The 13,712-nt window shown below is 40.9% G+C and overlaps 1 protein-coding gene across 23 annotated transcripts in view; it reads right to left on the bottom strand.

The window, feature by feature from the left end:
- LOC144580984 (uncharacterized) overlaps nt 1–13,712 on the bottom strand; it is a 94,757-nt gene that overhangs the window by 23,974 nt on the left and 57,071 nt on the right. For 2 of the 23 annotated variants that reach the window (XR_013531427.1, XM_078362468.1), the window contains one exon: nt 10,406–11,937. The exons of the other annotated variants lie outside the window; for them this stretch is intronic. Coding sequence is in view for 1 of the 2 variants with exons in the window: in XM_078362468.1 (XP_078218594.1) it covers nt 11,854–11,937 (84 nt within the window). In the remaining variant the exon portion in view is untranslated. Of the gene's footprint in view, nt 1–10,405; nt 11,938–13,712 lie in introns of those variants that run through there. 23 annotated transcript variants of the gene reach the window in all.

Raw genomic sequence — 13,712 nt, 5'->3', positions numbered from 1 at the left:
GACTTGTTATACAGTCTACAATTTACTTAAAAATACTCAGGCCGAGCGCGGTGGCTCACATCTGTAATCTCAGCACTTTGGGAGGCCAAGGCAGGTGGATCACAAGGTCAGGAGATCAAGACCATCTTGGCTAACACGTGAAACCCCGTCTCTACTAAAAAACACAAAAAATTAGCTGGGCATGGTGGCACATGCCTGTAGTCCCAGCTACTTGGGAGGCTCAGGCAGGAGAATTACTTGAACCCGGGAGACGGAGGTTGCAGTGAGCTGAGATCGTGGCACTGCACTCCAGCATGGCCAACAGAGCAAGTCTCCGCCCCCCAAAAAACAAAAAAAACAAAAAACTTGGCAGAGACAGTGTGAGATATACATACAGTTATACACATGTACATGTAGATATACATATACTCTAGGGGCAGTTAATATCTGAAGTACCCCCAATGAGGAACACATTCCAGCAGCACTTAGTTTGCATATAAAGACACTAATTGTGAGTCCATACTCCAGAGGCAGCTACTAAAAAACTGCAACCAATCTACCTAAATCTACACTATAGGGTTTGCTCATTAACATAAAAGAGTCATTCATTCATGAAATAAATGGTGTTCTACCACATGTTCTCACTCATAAGTGGGAATTGAACAATGAGAACACATGGACACAGGGAGGGAAACATCACATACTGGGGCCTGTTGGGGAGTCAGGGCTAGGGGAGGGACAGCATTAGGAGAAATACCTAATGTAGATGATAAGGTGATGGATGCAGCAAACCACCATGGCACACATATACCTATGTAACAAACCTTCACATTCTGCACATGTATCCCAGAACTTAAACTATAAAAAATTAATTAATTAAATGGCTTTCTAGATATATGGATGGACACTTCTCTCTACCTGCACGTGAATGAAACCTAAAAAAACTGGTTATCCCAGAGTGGCATCTTAGTTCTAGGAATCTACTAGTTCCCACAGCCTGACACTTAATGGAAGATTCCACTGCCTGGTCTGGCCAGACATTTAGCTAAATGCTACTACTGGAGAACTGCTCCATGTGCTTCAAGTGAACTGTTCTTGCATGGAGTTTAATGGAGCTTATGAAGACAGGTTTCAAGACTATGTCTAAGTGCTGAAAAATGCATGATTGTTGGGAGATTGTGGGAGATGAGGAAGGACTAAATTCCACAGCTACCTTGAGTCATTAGAAGCTACTGATATCACTGAAAAGTACCTGATGTTGTGAGAAGCTAAACTGGCTTAAATAAATTTGCAATAGAATTGAAGAAGTGCAATTACGGAGGCAGGGAGACAAATTAGGTGGAGATTGCTGCAAGTGGTTCTATCAATTGATGATAAACTGCAAAAAAAATCAAATAATAAAAGATGACAGCAAGAGAGAAATGAAAGAACTGCAAAACAGATAAAAAAACAATAAAATAGCAATAGAAAGTCCTTATATGTCAATAATTGTTTTAAATGTTAACTAATTAAACTCTCCAATCAAAAGGCATAAAGTGGCTGAATGAATAAGAAACAAGATGCAGTGATATGCTATTTTCAAGACACTGATGTTAGCTATAAAGACACATAGGCTGAAAGTGAAGGAATGAGGAAAAAGATATTCCATACAAATCATAACCAAAATAGAAGAGTGGCTATATATATATATAGTTGTTTTTTTTGTTTTTTTTTTTTTTTAAGATGGAGTCTCGCTCTGTCATCCAGGCTGGAGTGCAGTAGTGCAATCTCGGCTCACTGCAACCTCCAACTCCCAGGTTCAAGCGACTCCCCTGTCTCAGCCTTCCAAGTAGCTGTGACTACAGGTGTGCGCCACCACGCCCAGCTAATTTTTTGTATTTTAGTAGAGACAGGGTTTCACTATGTTGGCCAGGATGGCCTCAATCTCCTGACCTTGTGATCCACCTGCCTCGGCATCCCAAAGTGCTGGGATTACAGCGTGAGCCACCATGGCCAGCCAAGGGTGGCTATACTTATACAGACAAAATAGACTTTAAGTAAAAAACTGTCACTAAAGATAAACAAGGTCATTGTGTAATGATAAAATAATCAATTATTCAGGAAAATATAATAATTAAAAATATATATGTACCCAACATGAGAGCACCTAAATATATAAAACAAATATAGACAGATCTGAAGGGAGGCATCAACAGCAATACAATAGTAGGAAATTTCAATACCCCACTTTTAATAATAGATAGAACATTCAGGCAGGAAATCAATTAAAAAACAGCTTAAGTGTTACAATGTGGCACATATACACCATGGAATATTATGCAGCAATCAGAAATGATGAGTTTGTGTCGTTTGTAGGGACATGGATGAATCTGGAGAACATCATCCTCAGCAAACTGACACAAGAACAGAAAATGAAACACCGCTTATTCTCACTCATAGGTGGGTGATGAAAAATGAGAACACATGGACACAGAAAGGGGAGTACTAAACACTGGGGTCTATTGGGGGGAAAAGGGGAGGGCCAGTGGGAGGGGGACGTGGGGAGGGATAGCCTGGGGAGAAATGCCAAATGTGGGTGAAGGGGAGAAGAAAAGCAAAGCACACTGCCATGTGTGTACCTACGCAACTGTCTTGCATGCTCTGCTCATGTACCCCAAAACCTATAATCCAATAAAAAATAAAAAAAATAAAAAAAAAACAGCTTACTTGAACAACACTATAGACTAAATGGACCTAACAGACATATAAAGAATTCTCTACTCAACAGCAGAAGAATACATATTCTTCTTCAGTGCACATGAAACATTCTGCAGGATAGATCACGTTAGGTCACAAAATGAGTCTTAACAAATTTAAGAATATTGAAATCATACCAAGTGTCGTCTCAGATAGCAGTAAAATGAAACTGGCAGTCAATAAGGTAAAATTAATAAACTTAAACTGAGAAAAAAAGAGAACACAAATTAATAGAATCAGAAATGTATCTCTAGGTGGAGAGTGTCAGAAAAAAAAGAGAAAGGAAAAAGAACATCGGAAATGATAGTGGAGACATTACAATGGATGATGCAGAAAATGGATCACAGGAGACTATTATGAACAACTTATTAAATAACCTAGAAACAATGAATAAATTGCTAGAAACACACAACTTACCAAGATTGAATCAAGAAGAAATAGAAAGTCTGAACAGACCAATAAGAAACAAAGAGATTGGATCAGTAATCAAAAAGCTTCCAACAAAGAAAAGCCTAGGACCAGACAGCTTCTAGAAAATTCTACAAAACACACAAAGAATAATTAATACCAATATTTCTTAAACCCTTCCAAAAAAATGTAAGAGGGAACACTTCTAAATTTATTTATAAGGCCAGCATAACCCAGATATCATGAGCCAGACAAGACATCAAAAGTAAAAAAAACTATAGGCCAATATCCCTAATGAACATAGATGCAAAAACCCTTAATAAAATATTAGCAAACGAAATTCAATAACATGTTAAAGAATTATACACCATGATCAAGTGGGATGTAAGGGTGGTTCAACATACAAATATATCAAATCAGTCAATGTGAAATACCATTAATAAGATGAAGACAGAACCACATGATTATTTCAATAGACACAAAGAAAGTATTTCACAAAATTCAATATCCCTTCATGATAAAAATCCTCAACAAAATAAGTATAGGAGGAGCTTACCTTAACACAATAAAGGCCAAATATAAAAAAACATCACAGGCATCATAAGCAATGGAGAAAACTGAAAGTTTTTCCTCTAAGGTGTGGAACAAGACAGGAATTCCCACTCTTGACCTGCTATTCAACACAGTACTGGAAATCTTAGCCAGAACAGTTAGGCAAGAGAAAGAAATAAAAGATATCCAAATAAAAAGAGTAGTATAATGATTTCTATATGCTGATGACATGATCATATATGCAGAAAACCCTGAAGACTCTACCAAAATAACTGCTAGAACTAATAAATAAACTTGGTAAAGTTATGGGATACTAAACCAATATGCAAAAATTAGTGGCATTTCTCACATATGTTCACTGCAAACTACTCACAATAGAAAAGACATGGAATCAACCTAAGTGCCCATCAATGGTAAAGAAAATATGGTACATATATACCATGGAAAATGTGCCATATATATATATATATATATATATATATATATGCACACACACACACACACACACGCACACACAGAGAGAGAGCGCACATTTAGGAGGAGCTTACCTTAACACAATTCCATCATATATATATGATGGAATACTACCATTAAAAAGAAAGAGATCACCTGGGCGCAGTGACTCATCCCTGTAATTCCAGCACTTTGGGAGGCCGAGGGGGTCGGATCACCTGAGGTCAGGAGTTCAAGACTAGCCTGGCCAATGTGGTGAAACTCTATTTCTACTAAAAATGCAAAAATTAACTGGCATGGTAGCAGGCGCCTGTAATCCCAGCTACTTGGAAGACTGAGGTAGGAGAATTGCTTGAACCTGGGAGGCAGAGATTGCAGTGAGCCTAGATCAGGCCACTGCACTCCAGCCTAGGTGACAGAGCGAGACTCCATCTCAAAAAAAACAAAAAACAAAATCAAGATCATGTCCTTTGTAGCAACGTGAATGGAGCTGGAGGCCATTATCCTAAGCAAACTAATGCAGGAAGAGAAAACCAAATACCACATGTTCTCACATATAAGTAGGAGCTGAACGTGGAAAGCACATGGACACAAAGAAGGGAACTACAGACACCGGGGCCTACTTGAAAGTGGAGGGTGGGAGGAAGGTGAGGATCAAAAAACTACCTGTTAGGTACTTTGCTTATTACCTAGGTGACAAAATAATCTGTACACCAAATTCCCATGACACAAAATTTGCCTAAATAACAAATCTGTACAGGTACTCCTGGACCTAAAATAAAAGTTAAAATAATTAATGTAATTTCCATAAACTAACAACAAACTATCTGAAAGGCAAATTAAGGAAAGAATCCCATTTATATTAGCAGCAAAAAGAATAAAATGCTTAGGAATTAACTTAGCCAAAGAGGTGAAAAACTTGTATACTAGAAATTTTAAAATGTTGATAGAGGAAATTTTAAAAGACACAAACATATGGAAAGACATTCCATGTTCACAGACTGGCAGAATTAATATTGTTAAAATGTCCATACTAGCTAAAGCAATCTACAGATTATATGCAATTCCTACCAAAATCCCAATTATTTTTTACAGAAATAGAAAAAGGAATCCTAAAATTTGTATGGGACACCAAATAGCCAAAGCCATCATGCAAGAAGAACAAAGCTAGAAGCATCATACTTCCTGACTTGAAATTATATTACACAGCTATAGTAATCAAAACAGTATTCTACTGACAGAAAAACAGACATATAGTCCAATGGAACAGAACAGAGGGCCCAGAAATAAACTCATGCATTTATGATTAACTGATCCTCAACAAGGGTGCCAAGAACACACAATGAGGAAAGGATAGTCTCTTCAAGAAATGGTGTTGGGGAAACTGGATATCCACATGCAGAAGAATGAAATTGGACCCTGCTATAATGTGAATGTTCCCTCCAAACCTCATGTTGAAATTTAATTGTCATTGTCACAGTGTTAAGAGGTGGGACCTTTAAGAGATGATTAGGACATAAGGGCTTAATCTTCATTGATTAATGCTTCATGTTCAATTTATTAATGCTGCTATCAATGGAGTATGTAGTTATTGTGGGAGTTCAGTCCCCCTTTGCTCTCTCTCTCTTGCCCTTTTGCCATGGGATGATAGAGCACAAGGGCCATTGCCAGATGCAGTCGCCATGCTCTTTGACTTCCCAGCTTCCAGACCATGAGTCAAATAAACTTCTATTGTTTATAGATTATCCAATCTATGGTATTCTGTTATAGCATCAGAAAAAAGACTAAGACAGACCCCTAGCTCCCACCATATACAAAATTAACTCAAAATGGATTGCTTAAACATAAGATCTGAAACTACAAAACTCTAGAAGAAAACAGAGAGAAAAATCTTTTTGACATTGGTCTTGGCAACGATTTTTTGATATGACAGCAAAAGCACAGGCAACAAAAGAAAAATAGACAAGTAGGGCTTCATCAAACTAAAAAAATCTTTTGCACAGCAAAGGAAACCATCAACAAAATGCAAAGGCAACATACAGAATGAGAGAAAAAATTTGCAAACTATATATCCAATAAGGGATTAATATCCAAGGTATATGAGGAACCCATAGAGTTCAATGCCAAAAACACAAATAAGCCAATTAAAAAGTGGGCAAAGGACCTAAATAGACACTTCTCGAGAGAAGAAATTCAAGTTGCTAATAGGCATATGAAATGATTTTCAATATCTCCAATCAAAGAAACAAAAGTCAAAACCACAATGAGATATCACCTCACACCTGTTAGAATGAATGGCTACTATCAAAAAGAGAAAAGGCAAGTGTTGGTGAGGATATATTAGTACAGCCATTATGGAAAACAGTATGAAGGTTCCTAAAAAATTAAAAATAGAACTACCATATGATCCAGCAATCCTGCTTCTGGATATATATCCAAAGGAAATGAAATTAGCATCTTGATGAGATATCTACATTTCCATGTTCACTGCAGCATTATTCACAGTAGCCAAGGTATAGAAACAACCTAAATGTCCTTTGATGAATGAATGGATAAAGAAAATGTGGTATATAGATATATAATGGAATATTATTCAGCTTCAATAAAGAAGCAAAGGCTGGGTACAGTGGCTCACCCCTATAATTCTGGCACTTTGGGAGGCTGAGTTAGGAAGATTGCTTGAGCTCAGGAGTTTGAGACCAGCCTGGGCAACATAATGAGACCTTGTCTCTACAAAAGATCAAAAAATTAGCCAGGTGTGGTGGTACAGACCTACAGTCCCAGCTACTCGGGAGGCTGAGGCAGGAGGATCACTTGAGCCTAGGAGACTGAGGCTGCAGAGCAAAACATTGTCAAAAGAAGAAAAGGAGGAGGAGGAGGAGGAGGAGGAGCGGGGGGGGGGGTGGGGAAAGAAGGAAGAAGAAGAAAGAAGAAGAAGAAGGGAGAAATTCTGCCATTCGTGACAACATGGATGGAGCTGGGAACACAATGAAAGCTAGAGTCAACTCTGGATCTGATAGTTTAGGATGAATCTTTAATTGAGTTTACCTTTCCCTACCACTTGTATGGCTCTGGATCTATTTTTTTTTAACATCAAATTGGTTACACACATCCCAGGAATGCCAACTAATAACCTGTGCAAATCATAATTAGAATGGAAAGTATGTGGCAATAAAGTCATATATCATATTCTGGAAAGAAAACAGGAATGGGAATCATGAGATTTGCCACCTTCTCTCTCTGGGTTTCTGTTTCTCCAAACATAAAAGTGATGAGCCTGCTTCATTTATTTCTATGGCTCTTCCAGTTGGAACAGCCTATGATTCTTTGACATTTGGTTTATCTGTGCTTTTCCTGTAGCTGTATCACTGCTCTCCTACACTAATACAAATGGGTAGAAGCTGACCATATTCTTTTCAAGGTCATGACAATAGAAGAAAACCCTAAAAACCCAGTCACAAAATATAGTAAGTAAAAGGAAGTGAGAGTCATCGGGGAAAATGTGATTGACTTCTTGCTGTTAATATCGGTGCTCAGCTGTACAACAGTAAGGCTGTGTCCCCTTGAGATCAAATCAATGGTTCAAAAGAGGGAAACTCAAACCACCTTTTTTCCTAATCAAATCAAGGTTTACTCCCTAATCCTGCAAATTTTTGAGGAGATAGTGAATATCATTTTATCTTAATTACTTCTTTCACACTTGTCATAAAGTGTTAAGAATTTTTTTTTTATGAGACAAGGCCTCACTCTGCCACTCACATTGGAGCACAGTGGCATGATCTCGGCTCACTGCAACCTCCAACTCCCAGGGCCAAGCGATTCTCCTGCCTCAGCCTCCCGAGTAGCTGGGACTACAGGTGTGTGCCACCACACACTGCTAATTTGTGTGTGTGTGTGTGACAGAGTCTCACTGTGTCACCCAGTCTGGAGTGCAATGGCACAATCTCAGCTCACTGCAACCTCCGCCTCCCGGACTCAAGTGATTCTTCTGCCCTCAGCCTCCTGAGTAGCTAGGATTACAAGCATGTGCCATTATACCCAGCTAATTTTTGTATTTTTAGTAGAGATGGAGTTTCACCATGTTGGTCAGGCTGGTCTCAAACTCCTGACCTCATGATCTGCCCACCTCGGCCTCCCAAAGAGCTGGGATTACAGGCGTGGGCCACCACACCTAGCCTAATTTTTGTAGTTTTAGTAGAGACAAGGTTTTGCCATGTTGCCCAGGCTGGTGTCGAACTCCTGAACTCAGGTGATCTGCCCACCTCAGCTTCCCAAGATGCTGGGATTACAGCTCTGAGCCACTGCCACCATGCCCAACCCAGAGTATTTTAATATATGTAAAAGAAACGGTGTATAGCTACTGTTCTCAACTCCCCAACTATTCTTACCAAACCTTCAAAGCTTAATTGGAGGGAAATTAGTCTAGAGACAGTGTACCCTGCTCACCTTCTTTAATACTGCCAGCTTGGAATGATTTTCCATGTAACACCTATTTCCCTGCTTCTATTCTGAAGTTTAAGAATACTTTTAGAGAGAAGTTGTGAATAAAGATCATGCTGCCTTTCTTTTTTCTTTTTTGAGATAGAGTCTTGCTTTGTCACCCAGGTTGGAGTGCAATGGCATGATCTCAGCTCACTGTAACCTCAAACTCCTGGGCTCAAGCAATCCTCCTGCCTCAGCCTCCTAAGTAGTTGGGACATAGGTATGCACCACCACATCTGGCTATTTATTTATTTTGAGACAGAGTCTCGCTGTGTCACCAGGCCGGAGTGCAGTGACACAATCTCAGCTCACTGCAACCTCCACCTCCCAGGTTCAAGTGATTTGCCTGCCTCAGCCTTCTGAGTAGCTGGGACTACAGGCATGCACCACCACACCCAGGTAATTTTTGTATTTTTAGTAGAGACGAGGTTTCGCCATGTTAGCCAGGATGGTCTTGATCTCCTGACCTTGTGATCTGCCTGCCTAGACCTCCTAAAGTGTTGGGATTACAGGCATGGGCCACCATGCCTGGCCTGTTTTTTTTTTATTTTTTTGTCGTTGTTGTTTTTAAAGACAGAGTCTCGATCTGTGGCCTGGGCTGGAGTGCAGTGGCTCAATCTCAGCTCACTGCAACATCTGTCCCCCAGGTTCAAGCAAGTCTCCTGCCTCAGCCTCCTGAGTAGCTGGGATTACAGGTGCGTACAACCACACTCGGCTAATTTTTGTAGTTTGAGTAGAGACAAGGTTTCACATGTTGGCCACACTGGTCTCGAACTCCTGACCTCAGGTGATCTGCCTCTCAGCCTCCCAACATGCTGGGATTACAGGTGTGAGCCACTGCATCTGGCCATACACCTGGCTATTTTTTTTTTAATAGATGGGGTCTGCTATATTGCCCAGGCTGGTCTTGAATTCCCGGCATCAAGCAATCCTCCTGCCTCAGCCTCCCAGAGTTCTGGGATTACAGACATGAATCCCTGTCCCTGGCCTGTCCTTTCTATGAAAAGATGATACAACTGATCTATGAATAAGCCATGTCCTTTCAGTTCTTTTGCTAGGATTGAGGAAGGGATTATTCTGAATCATTTATAGTCTCTCACCCTCTTGTGACCAAACAGCTATCATGTGTACCCAGGTGGCTACTGATAGAGGTAAAAGTAGTGGCCAAGAAATTAACTAGTTCCTTTACATCAGACCTAGGATCATGAACCTCACATGCCTGGTACTCTTATCAAACTACTTTCACCATGTTTATCGTGTCATCAGGTCCACCACTTAGGCAATGTGTAGACATAGGCTGAGTCCCAAAACCTCAGGACTGAAACCCACAGGCAGAGGCTCCCACTTGGCGAACGGGTTAAGTTCTAGGTTTCTGCTCCAAACTGAAGCTGATTCAGTCCCTGGAGCAGCATATAGGGGTCAACACACTCCCTTCTGTTTCTTGAACCAGGGCAGGTAGAGGCAGGCCACAATTTTGGAAGATGGGGATTGCCCAGCTGCCAGCTTTTTCAGCAGATGGTATAACCACCATGAGATAATCAGCGTGTAGTCCCACAGTGGGGCTGGGTACAGAGAAGAAGCAACTGAAATGGAAAATTAGATCAACAAAAATGGAGGAGAGGTTGCTACCCCAGCTAAAAATGTTCACACCTCAACATGAAAGGCTCCTGACTGCATCAGCACTAAAGATGCATTTCTTTCCCATTCTCATTTGGGTTTCAGAAGCTTTACTAGCTTCCTAAGTGTATTTTATTCCTGCTCTTTCTCAAATAGCACGTCCTTTATGACTACTAATTTGAAAAGATCTGGAATATCTTAATGCTCAGATCTTCCACTTCCTGGGTCACACCTAAACACACCTGCTTGGTATACAGGTGTCATGGCCAGATTCCATCAGAAATGGGACGGTGCCTGCCTCAATACCTCTGCTGACAATCTGTCATTTTGCTTATGTAACCAAAGGCTGCTATCATTATACGGTTTGAATCTGTTAAGAATCGAGGTGATAAATTATGCTTTTGATTATTCTTTTGTTGTTTTAAACATCCTTTTGATGCACTAAGAACCACTTACATGTGAATCAAACAAGCAGTCATCTGTTTTATGAAGCATTGGATTGTAAAAGTGTCAACTCAAGCACAATCTACTAACTTGTCAATTGTTAAGCATTGGCCAATTGATGGAAATTAGCTGTGTTGCTGCACATACACACCCTTACTTCATTAGTTGCATACGTCTGTAGTGGGGAGGGGAGCTATAAAATAACATTAGTGAAAAAGACCATGGCCCTGGTTAACCCCAGGCAGAGCAAAGCTTTCTTTTTTCTTTTTCTCTTTTTCAGACATATTCTTGTGCTGTCGCTCAGGATGGAGTGCAGTGGCGCAATCTCAGCTCACTGCAACCTCCGCCTCCTGGGTTGAAGTGCCTAATTACAGGTGCGTGCCACCATGCCCGGTTAATTTTTATATTTTTCATAGAGAAGGAGTTTTGCCATGTTGGCCAGGCTGGTTTTAAACTCCTGACCTCAAGTGATCCACCCGCCTCAACCTCCCAAATTGCTGGGATTATGGGCACGAGCCACCATGTCTGGCCAGAAGGGAAGCTTACTTTTGGATGCAATGTGCAAAGATTGTCTTAATGCCCTCAGCTCCAGGTTAATTCTTGCCACCTGAGACTGTCTTCCTTCGTGTTAGAACCTGTCAGTGTTCAATACTTGACAACCGAGTTTCTTAGGACCTTGGTGATGGCTTGCGTTTGAGGAGAAATGGGAAACACAAAAGAAGAGGAAACTAAACAAAGAGTAAAGCTGTCCTGCAACCAGAAGGCATCCTTATCCCTCGTTTTGGCTAAGTACACTGGATTCATCAACTCTTTTTTACTGAATCGAATCTCAAAGCTTTTACTTAGTCTTTTTCTGGTAGGTGGATAAGGTAGAAGCCAACAAGCATCTAGCTATCCAACTCAATAGGGGCCCCCCCAGGGCATGATCCAGATATATTTGTGAAACAGGAAAAGTTTGTACTCAGCATGCCCCAACTCTTCCTTTGGTACTTCCCTCCCCTTCTGGCCCACCTCTCTGAATCCCGGCATCTCCTGAGCTGACACCTGGCTGAGCAGGGTCATCCCCTATCCTACCTCTTAATGTAAGGCGGAGTTCCTATTTCTTAGCACTGAGCACCATTCCAGACCTTTCACACATCTCGAATCCAAAGGTATCACTCTAATCCACAGAGCCAAACTTCATCATGGAAAATCCTCATAAGTAACACATCTGCATTTCTGAGGAGGTCTTCTGGAATCCCTTAGTCCAGATGGATGATTCTGATGCTGCAAAGTTCAGCATGATAAAACCTTAGCAAGAGACATTTTGGGGTACTCAGGAGGGCAGTTTAAGAACTCATTAAAACATGACTTCCTGAGGCAGTTGTACCTATTTTTTTTGTACGTGTAGGACTGGCTCTAGAATCACATGGAGGGTCCTGGGCAAGAACCATATATATGTACAGAAGTCAGCTGGCTGCTTCTGTCCTGGAAGGTTCCCCAGTTGGTGAGAGAAGTGATCTGAGAATAGTTCAGGGAGTCCAAGATGCTGATCTCTGGCTTCAGAACTCTATAATGAGGGTGAAATAATAGACATTGGAGAAGACTCCAAAAGACAGGAAGGTGGGAGGTGGGTGAAGGATGAGAAATTCTCTATTGGTACAATGTATACTATTTAGGTGATGGGTACACTAAAAGCCCAGACTTCATTAACTATGCAGTATAACTGATATAGTTTGTATATTTGTCCTCACCCAAATCTCATGTTGAAACGTAATCCCCAATGTTAGAGGAGGAGCCTGGTAGGAGGTGTTTGGATCATGGGGACAGATCCCTCGTGAATGGCTTGAGCCACCCCCTTGGTAATAAGTGGGCTCTCACTCTGAGTTCACATGAGATCTGGTCATTTTAAAGTGTGTGGCACCTCCTCTCTCTCTCTCTCTCACCTGGCTACCCCATTCTCACCATGTGATGTGCTTGCTCCTGCTTTGCCTTCTACCATGATTGGAAGCTTCCTGAGGACTCCATGGAAGCAGATGCCACTATGCTTCCTGTACAGCCTATAGAACCCTGAGCCAATGAAATCTCTTTTCTTGTAAATTACCCAGCCTCAGGTATTTCTTCATAGCAATGCAAAATTGACCCTGTCTCCAAAAAAACCCCCTCGAAACTCAAACAATCCAATTAGAAATGAGCAAAATATATGAAGAGATATTTCACCAGAAAGGATATATAGATTGCAAACACACATGACAAGATGCTCAATCAAAATCATTAGCCATAAGGGGAATGCAAATTAAAATCACAATGAGATATCACTTAACACCTATCAGAATAGCTAAAGTTAAAAAATAGTTAACAACACACATGCTGGCAAATAAGCGGAAAAACTGTATCACTCGTACACTGTTAGCATTCTTCAACAGATTATTGATTAACAAACTACAGTTCATCCATGGAATACCATGCAGCAATAACAAGAAATCAGGGGCCAGACACAATGGCTCAGGCTTGTAATCCAAGCATTTTGGGAGTCTGAGGAAGGAGAATTGCTTGAGCTCAGGGGTTCGAGACCAGCCTGGGCAACATAGTGAGACACTGTCTCTACAAAAAATTTAAAAATTAGCTGGGTGTGGTAGCACATGCCTGTAGTCCCAGCTAATCATAAGGCTGAGGTAGGAGGATCACTTGAGTGAGTTCAAAGCTGCAGTGAGCTGTGATCACATCACTGCACTCCAGTCTGAGTGACAGAATGAGACTGTCTCAAAAAAATGAAAAAAGAGAAATCAAGTATTGGTTCATGCAATAACTTGAATGAATTTCTGGGAATCTTCCTAAGTGAAAAAAGCCAATCTTAAAAGGTTATATGCTCTATGATTATGTATATTAACACTCTTGAAATGACAAAAACATAGAGATGGGGAACAGATTAGTGGGCACCAGGCATTAGGGAATGGGGCATATAGGAGGTAGGCATGGCAGCTGGGCGCAGTGGCTCACACCTGTAATCCCAGCACTTTGGGAGGCTGGGGCAGGTGGATCACGTGGGGTCAGGAGTTTGA

This window comes from Callithrix jacchus, chromosome X (assembly GCF_049354715.1).
Source record: "Callithrix jacchus isolate 240 chromosome X, calJac240_pri, whole genome shotgun sequence".
In the NCBI taxonomy this organism is placed as follows: Eukaryota; Metazoa; Chordata; class Mammalia; order Primates; family Cebidae; genus Callithrix; species Callithrix jacchus.
Note: the sequence above shows the minus strand (reverse complement) of the source record. Positions and strands in the feature narration are given on the sequence as shown.